Source organism: Calypte anna, chromosome 11 (genome assembly GCF_003957555.1).
Source record: "Calypte anna isolate BGI_N300 chromosome 11, bCalAnn1_v1.p, whole genome shotgun sequence".
Classification (NCBI taxonomy): Eukaryota; Metazoa; Chordata; class Aves; order Apodiformes; family Trochilidae; genus Calypte; species Calypte anna.
The window spans coordinates 8,331,553-8,346,532 of record NC_044257.1 but is presented as its reverse complement, the minus strand read 5'-3'; the positions used below and the strand labels follow the sequence as shown (position 1 = coordinate 8,346,532).

The window sequence follows — 14,980 nt, the reverse complement described above, 5'->3', positions numbered from 1 at the left end:
CCTATACATAACTGGGCCTTGCTTCTGAGTTTTCCGTCTTCCAACAGTGAGGCATAACACAGAATGCTGCAGCCCTTAATCATTGGTGTATTAGGACACTAGCAAACCTTGGTGTGTACTTGCAGCTTGTGAGCTGTAATAGCCTAAAAAACAGGCTGGGGAGCAGGGCAGGATAGACTGTAAAGTTAAGGTTGTGCTTTTCCTTCTGCATCTGGCTTTAAAGCTATTGGTGATTTTATTTTAGTCAATTGTATTTGCTGAGTTCTCTGTAGTTCTCTCTAATCCCTGTCCAACAGGCAGAAAGTGCAGAGCTGGGTGTCAGAACCTGAGTGTAGATAGAGTGCCAGGTACTGTTTGTTCTGCAGCCCAGGAGGGTTGTGTTTGCCAGATGTAGCTGCTCCTCTTAGCAGCATTGGATGCTTGATCCTCTATTTTTCACATTTGCTCATTAATTTAATTAAAGCAGTACACTGAGGGAGATTTCTGCATTACCAAAATTATACATTTTCATCACACGCTGTAGGGAAGGTGACTCAGAATTGGTTACCAAAGGAATGACAGAATTAAGGGAAGTGTGAATCAAAGGTGGGTAAAATGTCTGTGAAATTTCATAGAACCAGCTATTCTTAAGATATAATTTGACCTGGTATGTAGGATCAAGGTCCAGTAAATGTTGTAGCATGACAAGCTTTGTAAATCCAGATGAACAAAGGTGAGCATTTGTTACATAGATTAGCTAATGAGCTTTACTCCTGAAGGCCCCACAAGCTAACGAGCTCACCTTGCATGCAAGAAAGTAATACAGCTTGTGTATGAGGCACAGCTGAGGAGGGTTAGTCTTTCAAAGTACTCAGGTGTTTTCCATATCAAGAAAGCTCGTTTGGAGTTCTGGAGTTGCTAACAGGACCAGCTGGGCATTTGCCTCAGCTGTGATGGATGTAGCAGACAAGCCTGACACAGCTGTTGCTGGCTACAGGGACCTTTTATCCTGCTGGAACTACTCGAATCTCACATTGTGTGTCGACTGAAGATGGAGGAAGGGTTTCTTGTGGATTGCTGGAACCTTGCCCTTGTATCTCCTCTGCTACGGTCACTGTGGAGAAAAAGGGTGATAATAATTTGGGAAATTGTATTATGTAGTGAGGGAGGAGTACAAACAGTAAGAACTAGGAATCAGCTATCTAGCAGTGTGAAGGTGTCTGTGACTGCAGTGGGAACTATAAGGTAAGCAGAACTTCTGCTAGAAAAACTGTCAGTGTGTTTTTGGAACTTGTAACTGGGGAATGGGCACAGGTAACCACTCTGGTACAGGGCTGAGGAATCACTTTATTAAGAAAAAAAAACCCTGCTGCCCTGTTTTTTGTTTCCTGCAAATGTGTTGCTGATAGAGACCAAGATGGTGTCTCAGGTCTAATGCAATTTAGTGGGTCTGGACCATGTGTTAACTGCTCCAAATTATTTTAAGGCTTTTTTCAACAATAAGCAACTCAATAAAAGTTGCTTATTCAAAGGCTTCAGAAGCCTTAGAAATTGTTTTTAATCTCTTGCACTGACGAAATCTTCCCAGATGTGAAATACTAAAATGGACGAAGAGATTTATCAGGGGAATGAACTTGTCCAGGCTTGAGAATTAATTAAAAAAGACTCTTGTCTGGATCAAAATTTTATGCTCTCATGCTTCTCTAAAACTTGAGAATATATATATATATATGGCTTGAATATATAAAGTTAGCATCAGCATGTGCTGCTGTTAGTTCATTGATTTAATGAATTTTCCAAGGAACAAACTCCATTTGAGTTTCCTTCAAATAGAAAATTCTGTTTTCTTGGATGTGACTTAGCTTTAACATCAAGCATTCCTACAATGAATTATTTTGAAGCTTCAAACAGAAGTTATAGCATTTCTTTGTTTTCCCATTATTGCTTAAATATTTGAAATTCAGCTGGATAGTTTGCAACTGTTTCAGTTAAGATTGGTTATAAATACATGTGTCTTTGTATATATTGTATGTCATAGGAAAGAAGAGATGCATGTAACATAGTGAGACAGTGTTGTTTGTTGTTGTTCATTATTTCCTGGTTAGCCTTTTCTTTAGTGAGAGTTTAGGTGTAAAAATCATCATGAAAAATGTTATCTCTGCTGCATGCTGTTCATATTTGAATATAAGAAAGAAGAGGCATTTTAGAGACAGTTGTGATTAGTTTTCTGATTTTCTAATATTAACTGTCTCAGCTAATGAAGTGAAAGAGAATGGTCATAAATCAGCAAAGGAGGACTGGTGAGCCATCATTTTCCCATTGTCCCATTTCTAAGGAAGTTACTTCACAAGCAACCAGGAGTTTAATGTGTTCTAGTGAAAGATAAACACAGGGCTGTGTTTGTCTCCATGTCTTCTAGACAAAGCAGATGGGACAAGGGTTTGATTCAAGAACTGCTGAGTACATGGTGATACCAGGGGCCACAGGGGCCTCTGGGAGTGATTTAGCTCAAGTGCATTGTAGGGGCTGTTTGGAATATCTTGGTGGGTCATTACAAAAAGGCCTCTTAGGCGATTTACCAACTGCAGTAATGGTGTCTTCAATGCACTGGCTGTTCAGCTCTCCTGTTATTCTTCATTTGTCATCTGTCCTTATGTGCTACTAGCATGTGATTACCTTGAGGAGACCTTTGATGTCTCTTCAGCACTCTTCGCTGTAAATAATGAATGCCTTGCTATTATTTATCGAAAGGGACTGCTTGGTAGCATTTGTCTTTTATGGTTGCTGAAATAGGTTAAGCAATGGAAATGCCAGTAGCTATGGGAAGTTGTATCATGTTCATCTATGTGTCCATAAGGTAGAATATGGTGTGTCCTTCACAGCACAATGAAACATGATTGTACCTAATTCCAATTTGTATGGCATTCCCATTAAAGATATCTATTTAAGACATCCATTAAAGGACCTTAATGTTAATTAACAAGACTATGCCAATAAAGTTCTATTAGCTTCTCCCTATTAATTTAGTATTATAGGCATTTAACAGATGTCTTAACTAGATATTACACTGAAGGCTATGAGCAAAATTAAAATTAGGCCTTGTCCTGAAAGTTTCTGCTATGATTTATGCTTTCTACCACTTTGTTTGGTTTTCCTTCTGAAAATTTATAGCAAGAACACTGTTTTCCCCATCTCAAGGGCAGTATTTCATATAATTGCAACAAAGATTTATTTCCTTACCAACTGCTTCATTTTCTGACTTCAAAAGGGGCAGAGAAGCAGTCCGTTGTGCTAAACTTTTAACTGGGTCTGGTTCAGTGATGCTGACTCTGGTCTGTGGCTGAGGGATTGTGCCAGGGAGATGCAGCTCTCCTGTCACCTCTCCCAGCAACACCTCTAGAAAAGAAGTAGGTGCTTTGGAGCCCAACTGACTGAGGGCTGTCTGGCACAGTGTTTTTTATAGGACTGGGGAGGGTTGAAGTAGTGATGATCTTTTGGCTTTCTCGTGGCAGACAAATGGCTTGTGTGTCCTGCAGTGTGGTGAAGAGCTCTAGCTGGAACTGTCATCCTAACCCCAGTACTAGGCTCTGGTGTGTATCCTATGTGAGGAGCAACTATGCTTTTAAAAAAATTACCCTGGCTGGCTACAAATAGTTGAATGACAGCAAGGGTAAACTCTTCTTCCCAGATACAGGTATTTAATTTGATCCTGAAATTGACTTCATAATTTAGATTGAAAGCTTTGGAAAGCTACATTTATAAGTACTATAGAGGCTCCTTCGTAACAGAAAAACATTAAGTGATGTAAATACAGGGGTCACTTTCACCTCTCAGAAATGTCAAACCAGTCAATGAAAGGTTGTAATCTGGACAATGAGAAAAAGGATTCTGGAAGTAAATGGTAAAAAACAAACCAAACCAAACAAAAAAAAAAAAAAAGGTGGAGGGTGGGGTGTGTGAGGATACATGGAGCACGTGCACTTCAAGCTGAACAAGTCTCCACTGGTCTAAGTATGGGACTGCCATTATAACCACTGTTGCATACCTGCTGCAAAAGCTAATATTTATAGCAAGTTTAAATACTGGAAGTTTCTTCACAAGTGATGCTTCATTTGAGGGTAGTTGGTGGGTTTAGAAGACTTCCACTAGGAAACTACTTTTTTTGTATTGCAATGATGTGGTACTCACGAACAATAGACAGTAAGAGCCATCTATGATAGCCTTTTATAAAATTGTGTATGTAATGTGCATGTTTTAATAAGAAAGTTGCTTTTTTTTTTTTAATATGTAACATAGACATCACATCTACCTAGATATAAGAATAGGCTAAAGTAAAGCTCTGTCAGTAGACATTAAATCTTCATAAAGCAATTTTGTGTGTAACTGAAACACAAGATTGAATGGGTGTCACTTCCATCTTCAAATTTTTATCTTCAAGTCCTTCTCATTTATGTGTTGTGTTCCCTGCACGCTGACAATACAAGATGTATTTAGTAATATAGATATATTTGATTTAACCTTAAAGTAGCATATAATTAGTAAGCACCTAGTAGCAAACAGTTTGCAGGTCTGCATTACATGTTTAGTATGTTTGTGTGTGTGTATATATATACGTATGTATTCTGTAACAAGATAAACCACAGGGAAGAAGGTATTCAAGGTGAAACCTATCAGTTGAAATAAGTTACCTGCATATGCTTGCACCAGGCAGATGTTGATGTTGGCTCAGATACAATGATTATAAAAGAGCAGTTGTCATCACCTAGACTCATTGTAAGCATCCACTGGGCAGATAAACTCCATATATGCAGAAGGCAGGGATAACATCTATCACCAAGTTACAAGATACAATTTTCATTGTGCAAATTTATCACAAATTGAAACAGAAGTCAGGTAATTAACATTAATCATGAAAGTTTAATAAAGCCAGAATGTTATACACAAAAACAAACACAAAACCCCAGTAAGTCTGAAAGACTGCTTTAGAGCCAATGGATACCTGTCATTCTTCAGTATGAAAAAATTTTATAAAAATATTTCACATAGCTATCCTAATTTCAATCTGCCAGAAAACCTGGTCTTTAAACTGCAAGAAAATAGCAGACAATTAATACTCCTGATTTTCCAAGAAATCACAGGTCAATAGTTCCTTTCAACTTGAACTTTTTTGCAGATCGCTCACTTGATCTAAGCTGGAATTTGCTTCCATAGATGTAGGAAATGAATCCATCAATCTCCAAGCTAAACACATTGTTGAGTTTGGGAACAACTGAAAATGCAGAAGGAAAGAAATTAGCAGGAGTGAACTAATGTAAATGCCTGTTATGAAAATATACTGACATACCATGAGACTTTAGGTTTGCCATATTTCAACATTTTTATGATTTAGTAAGAGAATAAAAATAAATTATCTAAATTTTAAACTGGAATTACTAAAATCAATCCTCTTTCACAAGCGTGCAGCAAGTGTTGCTGAGAACACCTCAAATGAATCAGATGGAACGAGCCACGTGCACAGCCACAATGGATTAACTGAAAATTCTTTTTTGTGTTGCTTATACCTAATGAAATACTTTCTGATAAGATATTGGGCTGTATTATGGTCAGTTAAGACATTGGCTTCTGCCACTCTATACTAAGAATTAAAAGCACTTATATAAAACAATGTACTTAGAGGTGTAAGATAAATGGTGTGTTTAAGAAATTTCTGATTTTTCAGTTTGAAAAAACACTAAAAAAGATCTTGCCTTTTAATTTGTCTTCTTTAGTGATAATTTTGAAGACATGTTTAAATTCCTGTAGAATGATTCCTGTTATCCCAACGTAAGAGGGGCACTTAGATTTTGTGACTGAAACAACAGAAGTATGTGTTAGAAAATTTCAGATACAAGCAGTTTATTTGCAATGTTGTGAAATTATGCAATTACAGTAATTACTGGTAAAACTTGCAGTTTATCTCTGCAACAAATAACTTTTTTTTTCAAGAGTGATTGAAATGAAATTGGCATTGGTAAGCAGAGAAAGATCTTATCAACATATATCAACTATGTGATTCTGGAGCAATTCTGAAAGGAATTTAAAAATGAGCACCTGAAGTGTAGGAGTATCTACTCAACTTCTGTAGTAGAAAACAACAGAATACCTGTAACAATAGCTCCGTGGAGATCAGCTTTTAGCAGTTTGCTCTGAACCATATGTGGTTGCCTTAAAGAAGAGAGCACGATCAGAGAAAAGGGAAACAAAATTATATGGAAATTACATTTACAAAACGTGACTATGACTATTGACATCATGGTAAAAGTTTACAAAAGCAGTACACATCCTTATCAAGTAACTACGATGTTTTAAGCAGTAACTCAGTAAATCTAGAAATACCCACCAAATCAAAACCATGCTAATTTTAAAATATCTTGACTTACGCATCTGGTTTAAGTCCGTGACACAGGTCTCTGATGTACTGTTTCCAGAGTTCGTGTAGTGGTAGAAAGATGGCATACCTGAAGTAAAAAGGTGTTACAAAAGTGTTATTTATCAAAAAATCTATTGGTTGGTAATTGAAGGAATCCATATTTACAATAGAATTAAGATAAGCATTTTTAAGTTTTGTTTGTGCAGTGTCTGTTCTCATAAATTAACCTACGAGATAACCCACTCCAAGCAGGTTTGCTGCATAAGGAAAGCAGTCTGGGTATGCTCCTCATTCTCAACCCAAACCAGTGATGTGTTTCAGAGGAGCAGGCTACATCTAAGACCAAAGACATTTCTACTCCTGTACCTCTCCATATATTCATGTTAGCAACATCAGGGGCTTTATTCAGCATGTATAAGTTTGAGAAATGGATGCAAAATTTTGACTCTCTGGTCATAGGCAGTCTAACTTTAAAAACTGGCATCAGAGGTGATTGTATTTGGATCTGATTTCTTCTTATTCTTAGATATACAAAAGGGAAGGCAACCAATACTGAACAGGAATGCATTTTCCGATGATACGGACATGAGAACTGTGTTCTCACTGTGAAATGCCTCAGACAGAGTCTCAGGCTGATTCTGCACATGGCAGGGTCAGGATCCACTCGTACCCACTGCTGTCAGTAGGGACTTCTGATGTGCCTCCCACTTTTACCAGACAGAGAAAATATGTAAGATCTTACCTTTGCTGTTCAGGTTCAATTTCAAAAAGACGCATTTCTCGCCTTTGCTTGGCAGTAAAACCTTTTGTTTTCTTCCTCTTTTGCTTTGTCTTTTTTTTTGAATAATGCTCAAGAACTACAGCTTTCCGAGTTAATAAATCCTGGATGGCTTCATCCTTCTTTCTGGGCATGCTACGCTTCAGGAAGGCACTTACAAACGCTTTGGCCTCTTCTGATCCCTGAGGCTAAAGATATTTTAAAAGATACTTTAAAATATTAAATTTAAATTAAGACCTTGCCCTTGACTTGCTTCCCATCAAGTTAACATAATAGCCATAGGGAAGCGTTCGCATGCTGCGACCCGGTGCAGGCACATCGTACGCTGCTGCATGCTCGCGTTATTAGCGTCACTCGAGTGCCTGTCGGTGAGGAAATGCCGGGTTTTGTGTCCAGAGTGACATGGCGGCTGCAAACCCAACGGGACGTGCTGGGGATACCGGCACCGCCCCCACCTCCCTCCCCCGCGTCCCTCACGGGGGGGCGAGAGCAGCGGGGCGGTACCTGAAGGCGCGGTTCCCCGGTCTCCCCCGATGACAGGCGGCGGTACAGCTCCCCTGCAAGGCAGAGCGGGACGGGGGGGTCAAGCGGGGCGTCCGCCGGGGCTCCCGCAAATCCCCGCACGCTCCCCGGCTCTCACCCTCCATCGCAGCGGCCTCTGTCGCAGGAGGTGACGGCAGCGGAGGCGACGCGCGGCTGCGCAGAGCTGCGGCTAGGTGGGTCCGCCCAAGCTGCCCGGTTCCACGTCGGAGGGAGCTCTGTCTGAATGGGGTTATAAACAGCAGGCAACTGGTTTTGTCTCATTATGATGTGATAAAAATACCTTACGGTAGTGCAGGAGGCCCGGGGGTAGGGGGTAGCCCAGCTCACTCCCTCTGGCCTTGGCTGGCATGCATGACAAAAGGCTCCCACAATCTTTTTATCAAACAGAAGCCAAAAGGGTGTGTGTGTGATTTAGACCACTCAGCGTATCAAAAATAATGCCTCCGTATGTATGTTAACAAGATGTGACTGCCTCCGGTGCTGGTTGAGGTGTAAAACCCAGGGTTCACATTTCAGAGGCAGCTCTGCTGCAGGTAACCAAGACACACACACACACGCTCCAACTCCATCCGTCTCTGACATCGGTACCTGGCTGGTGTGAGCTCTCGTTCAGTTGTTCCCAGTAGTTAACAGTGTGAACTACAGTTACTGTAACTGCCTGTAATCACAAACTCAGCAACATGAGGTATTTCTTTAAAATCTGTCCCCATGTTCATAGTAATCAAGGTTAAAAAATCAGGAAGACTCCACCAGCAATGGGATTTACCTCCTCTGGTATGTTGCTGCCTTTCCCCTCCTGGGTTAGGACTAAGTCTTGCTTGCTGTAAAGCAGAGAGGTACCTTGAAACCAGAGAAGCCAGTCCCTTTTCCTTGCCCACCTAAGTGCCAAGTTTTGATGCCTTCCACATGATGGTTCTCCAAACAGAGAAGAGATTTATATTCTTGTCACAGGCAGATATTGACTTAGCAGATAATTAAGCACTGCTTGGTAAAGGATACTTAGGGAGCAAACTACTGAGGCAGGGTAGAGGAAGCACACTGCTTTTGTTGAGTGCTGCTGTGGAGCACAAAGGCACTAAAGTGATCCCTGTCAGGGAATGAAATTCTGGATGTGTGTGTAAAGAAGGGGCAGTCTCTGCAGAGTATTAAGCATGAGCACCAGTTGGTTTGTATCACAGACCATCAGTGTTAAGTACATTGCCACAGCAAGCAGATCTCTGGGTTTTACACAGCATGACTCCTTGAGTTGTCATTGCTACTAAGAGAGATCAATTTTCATGAATGGAGTACCAGGGTAAGTGCTATTGGTCTTTAGGGCCATATGAGTGCTCCTTCACTGGATTTATGCTGCAATTCCTAGGGCACATCAGGGATTAATAGTCAAATGAGTGTTGGTGCTGCTGGTGTTGTAAATCCAATGATCCAGGCTAAACTAGTGCCTGGGGAAGCCAGTCTCTTTCAACAGCTCTACATCTTCATTTCCCAATTTATCTTCAGATATAACATCTGAAGGAGTGAGATCAGTGTGTTAGTGTGTGTCCAAGCAGGAAGGCTCTGTGTCAGGAGTCAAGATTCCCATCAAATAAACATGAAAAATAATAGGCAAAGAAACTGAGAAAACAGAGAACAGGCAAAGACTGTTTGTAGATAAGAAAGACAAGGCTCAGAGAGATGAGGAAAGATGGATAAAATGTGTCTATAAAAGACAGTGAAATATACAAACAAAATAATTTTAATGTGTGTTTCCAAATGTGCAGCATCACCTGCTCTGCCTGCCTCAGTGTCTTAGACTTGTGAAGCATCTTACTTCGAGTAAATCACTTGGAATAGGTTTATAGATATATAAATCCCTAATATATATTACTAATACCAAGTTATAGGTGCCAGTATTGGCATTTCTTATTCTATTACATCTATTTATGGCTATATTTATTACCCTAAATAATAATAATTATATATAACCTATGCAAAACCCCAACATTAAAGCAATCTAACTGTGTGCACTAGGGGGCCACATTGCTGTACCTGTGGATAGTGCTAAATTCAAGCCCTGGGGAGGAACCCGAGAGAGGCCAGGCTGGGTAACAGCAGTGTCCTGGGGAAAGCCAAGTGAAATGGGGGAGCAATTATAGAAAGAACTTTATATTGACAGTCATGGAAAGCTAAAACTTGAGATACAGAGTGAAAAAAGATGGTAATTAAAGATATTTGTGTGACACAAAAATAAAAAATTGGTGATTTTTTTAAAAAATTACAAATGGAAGCAAGAGATGAGCAGAAGTACATGAAGTTACTGTACCAGAATAACTGTTATACTTTTGATGATTTTCACTTGATACAAGAAATAAATATCATAATTCTCTAGAAGAACAGTTTGAGCAAGAATGTGAGCTTTCAAGATCAATGTATTTTATTTCTCTGGCCAAACTGTATTAGCAGCTGAATGGGGTCCCTAGGGATGTCTGTACTGGTGAAAATAATTTCCATTTAAAAGCCTCTGATCTGATTGCCACTATCCAAACACCAAGCTCCTAATACAGATTCCCACGGTTGTGCTGAGACAGTGTGCAGCCAACCCATATCAGTCCTGTGGTTGTCCCACCACCCCTGCCTGCATCTTGCTACCCCTCCATGGTGCCTGTTCCTTCTCTGCTGACATCCCCTTGAACCTGGTGAGGAGCACAGAGCTGCTCCATACCAGCATTTTTAGGGGGCCTTGGCTAATCATCCCCAGCTCTGGCTGTGCACACTGAGATGTTCTGGTGTGTCCTGTGTGGTCCAGGGCTCCCTGGGACAGCTGCTCGTGTCTGTAGATGGCAGTGAGCAGCCAGGGTGGGAGCTGACACCCATCTGGGTGGGCAGGCAGAGTACTTGGTATTAGTGGCTTGAGTTTTCTTTTCATGTCAGTGTAGGTTTGCTAGAAGAAAGTTTGTAGCTTTGTGTGTAGAAGCCCAAACTCTTGCATTGTGGTTTTGGTGAAAAAGTTTAGGTGGCTGTGGTTAGCTAATGAGTGTGATCTTCACATGTACTCTCTATCCCTCAAATGTTTATTTCCCCATATACTTTTTTGGTAACTTTTTCTGCTTCATTGACTTGTATTTAAGTCATAGATTAGGGGGAGGTGTGTGTCCGCGTCCTGTTGTACGCTCTCTCCTCCCATCAGCTGGTAACCATTCTTTCTAACTGAAGTTACATTATTTCCTTACAATCCTGGCTTCTTGTCATCTCCAACTGCAGCTTCAGGGCAGATGAAAAAGTCTGGCTTTTCTGTCTGGGAGAACACAAGAAAGCACTTGGAAACATAGCCCAAAAATATCTTGGTGGCACAGAAATGAGAAGGCAAATAATAATCCCAAAATGTTTTAGAAAAATTAAATTATTTAAAAATGAGATTTTACAACAAAACTAAAGAAACAAGCAGGGTGATTGAGGAGCCCAGGCCTTGTCTGGGAAGCTGCTCTCACCAGAGGGCACCCTGAGACCGTGTCTTGGCTGCTGCCACTCCTGGGTTCCCGGGCAAGGCTGGAGGTGGCACCTGTGAAATTTCTGTACATAATGCTATGTGTTGTTATAATTCAGCTAATTGTTTCAAGTCTGAAAAAAAAAAAAAAAACAAACAAGCAAACAAAACTTTAAAAATTGTTTCCTCTCCTGAAAGAAATTTGTCTCTTGGCAGCTTTTTTTTTTTTAATATACAAGACTCCAGTTCTTCCATAAATCCACCTCCTCTGCACCACAGCAGGATGAAAAATGGAAAGAGGATTCTGAAGGATACTGCAAGTTAAGGAAGCTACTTTTAAAAACACAGATATATTCTTATGTCAAAATAAGAACCTATATCTTTAAAATACTAAAATTATGAGTGATCCTAGAATACATGGAGGAAAATGAACTACCTAGGTAAAAAAAGCAGCACTTTCTCCTCAAAACAGTACTGAAGAGTCAGTAAGCTGAGGTTTTTGCAGCTGATGTTTGATTTACCTGCACGCTGAGATCATGTATGATCCAAATACACATCAGGATGACAGACACCACTGTTGCTCCTGAACAGCTTGTGTTTACTAATTAATACCAGCATTCTGCATTCATGTATTATTCCATGAGTCTATCATACAACTTTTTCTATTATTTAATTCTCCATTAGATCTTATTGAATATTTTATTTTAAAACATAATTAGTATTTGTTTATATGTGATAGGGATGTATGATGCAAAATGAGTATTAAAAATTACAAATTAGAAAGTAGTAATAGTCATTGGAGTTACAGCAGATTGAGTAGTTTAACATATTTTGTTTTGGTTAAACTGCATAAAATTAACATAAATCATTCAAATTTTAAAATAACACAAATAAAAAGGAATCTAGGCTTAAAAACCACTTTTGTTGGATATTCATCAAAAATGTTTAGATTTTTTTTCTAGAAAAGGGTTGTTCAATTCTGCAAGCCTGTGTGACATGGTTTGGTTGTCCTGACTTGGCACTTTACTCATGGGAAGTAAGCTTTGACCAAAAATCTGTTAGTGCATACTGCATGCTACTATTTGTAATAAAGTACAGTAGAGAAATGGTGCCTCAAGGAGCTTCATGCTACAGTGCTGTGGCTGCTGCAGTACTTGCACAGCCCTGTTATCTGGGGTGCTGCTTCTGGTCACCTCTAAATCTCCTTGCACTGCCAGGCTCCAGGGCCACACACAGTGAGCTCCTGAGCATCAGCAGCTCATAAATATGCTGTGAGGAACCCAGCCTCAGGGCTCTAGGGTGAGATGGAGCAGTTTTTAGTAGGACTAAGGTGATAGGAAAGAAGAGGCACCTTTCATGCAAGGCTTATGCTAAAATAATTTATGTTTCACTGAAGCATCTTTTACTGTGTTTCCCAGAAAGTGCTGAAGCACTGAGAGTTTGGCCAGAGCCACATTCTGTCTCGGGGCTGCTCCTGCTGCCCCAGCCCATGGAGGAGCAGGAGGCTTCAGCCCAGCAGGGCAGTGCCTGCAGCACAGCCACCTCCTGCACAGCTCACAGTCAGCAGGTGCTTCATGCCAAACAGCCAGCATGCCTGGAGTTAGGAACTGGGATGAAATCCCAAGTGAAAAGGTTCATTAATTAAACAAATTTCTCATTTTTACTCTGTAATGAGGTGTCTTTCTCAAAGGCCCTGTTCCTGCCAGACTCTTTTGAAGTAGCACAATTAGGCTGTCAGGAGTGAACCATTCATTGTAATAAAAGGAGTCAGCTTGCACACCTCCAAAGAGATGCACTGCTGAGCTGACAGACACCATGGCCTCATCTGCTGAGGCACCACGTAGCTTCAGGTCCTGCTGGTTTGAACATGTCTGTCACAACAGGCCAGCTCATGCAAGTCCTGCCCATGGGACTTGTGTGCCTCCAGAAATTAAGGTAGTGTGACCCAGAGAAAAACAAGTGCACACTATTTGTCTACTGAAACTGGGCTGAAGGAGCCCAATGATGTCCATGCTGCTACAGTCAGCACCTGAACTGGCAGTGTCCTGAGCTGCTGCCTGAGGCAGTCAGAGGTAATAACTGCTCTACCCAGCTGTTTCAGTGTGCTGTGTAGCTGGGGTGTAACCCATAGCACTGTCTGTGACTATGCTGGTAATGCATGTAGGCAGCATTTATTTTTAAAAGGTTCCTTGTAGCTACATTGGCTTTTTTATCAACCAGCAGTTCTCTCTCTCTGGACTGCAATGGAGGGCACTGAGCCACGTGCTCAGGAGTCTCTTGGCATTTCCACGAAAAGTTTTCATACATAGGAGGATGAAAAGCAGTCACAGTATCTGAGGGCTTTGACTTCCTCTGCAGGCAGGGTCTTTACGAGCAGTGGTCAGGTGCTTGTACGGAGCTTCTGGTGAAGACTTTAAGCTCCCTGTCCATAATCTTATTTCTTCTGAACTGCTGGTATGTGGTGGGGCACTGAGAGGTTTAATGTTCCTGGATTTCTTTGACAAGTGAAAAAAACCAAACCCGCCCAAAGCCAAACAAAAACAGACAAAAAAAACCCAACCCCAAACCAAAGCACCAAAACTAAAACCCGTTTGAATTCAGTGTAAGTGCTTTTTAAAGCAACAATAACCTGGTGCAACAGTAAATATTTTGTGCTTCTCTTCAGTAGAAATCTGATGATAAACCATGAAGATAGGCAGGTGTCTAAGGAGATAAAAGGAATAAATGTGGCTGTAGTTCTGGAGGGATCTAGCCTGGCAAACTGATAATTAAATGAAAGCCTCTCTCAAGAAATACTGGAAGCTAATAGATATGGCTATTCATTTGCCTCAGCAATACATGTTAATTTTAGCATGAACTTGATTTTTATATTTTGCAGTGGGACAAAATGGTGGAAGGGGGAGAGGGCAAGCTTTCATCCCGCCAGTGAAGAGGTGGAAGAGATTTTTAAGCACCTTAAACTTCTTAAAAACAGACCAGTGGCTGAGTGGGAGAGAGAAAAAATTTAAGCTGCTCATCTAAACAGCATTAACTAATCAGGGCCTTATAGCTGACCCAAACTACATTTGCAGACAACTGCTGGGTGATTCTTTCCTGTGCCACAGATCAGCAAGTGCAGACCTCCAGTTAGCAAATAGCTGGTGCCTGAGTCACTCTGTATTGGTGTGGCTTAAAAGGATTTCTAAGAGCTCCGTGAGTGTGAAATGAGGCACAGTGCAGTGGCAGATTGAACCTGCAGAAGTTGTTTGAGATGGCAGTGAGCTCAAGGATGCTCTGGCTGGTGCAGAGAGGAGATGCAGGAGAGGACTGACTTGTGCCAGTCTGGTACTCACAAACAGACTGTGTGCTGCCTGGGCTCAGGGAAATAGTGTATGCTTGGTACTGTGTCAGCTTTAGTGATGTGGTGCTTACCACTGACAGTGCTGCCAAGCTCCTTCTGGTTTGTGGTTGTCCTGTTCTTGAAGAAAACTAATGGCGAGGCCAGACAGACATGGCAGTGGGGGAGATGTTCACCTGATGCAGAAGGCAGGGAGGGGACTGTGACCCTGCTGTGCATTTGGGCAGGTTGTGTACAAGTGTTACATCCCTCTCTGAGGGCCTGTAATTTTTGAACCCTGTGTCCAGTTCCAGTCATATTTGTCACATCCATCAAGCTCTCATGTAACCTCCCTACAGCTCTCTGCACACAGCTGCCTGTGTTACAGGACAGTTGTGCCATCAACACTGTGCATGCTCCTAGCTGCTGCCTGGGGCTTGCTAGTGGACTGTGTCACCCCACAGGGACTGCACTGCTGGCAGCCTGAGGGTCTGC

General features: G+C 41.2%; 1 protein-coding gene across 1 annotated transcript; it reads right to left on the bottom strand.

Moving 5' to 3' along the window:
• Window positions 1-4,876: 4,876 nt before the first annotated feature.
• On the bottom strand, window positions 4,877-7,850 carry POP4 (POP4 homolog, ribonuclease P/MRP subunit). Its single transcript, XM_008491603.2, has 7 exons — window positions 7,807-7,850; window positions 7,671-7,723; window positions 7,131-7,354; window positions 6,399-6,476; window positions 6,122-6,183; window positions 5,727-5,828; window positions 4,877-5,248 (listed from the first exon to the last, which is right to left on the bottom strand). The coding sequence occupies exons 1-7, from the start codon at window positions 7,811-7,813 to the stop codon at window positions 5,112-5,114; spliced, it is 663 nt and encodes a 220-aa protein (XP_008489825.2). The 5' UTR covers window positions 7,814-7,850; the 3' UTR covers window positions 4,877-5,111.
• Between the last annotated feature and the right edge of the window lie 7,130 nt (window positions 7,851-14,980).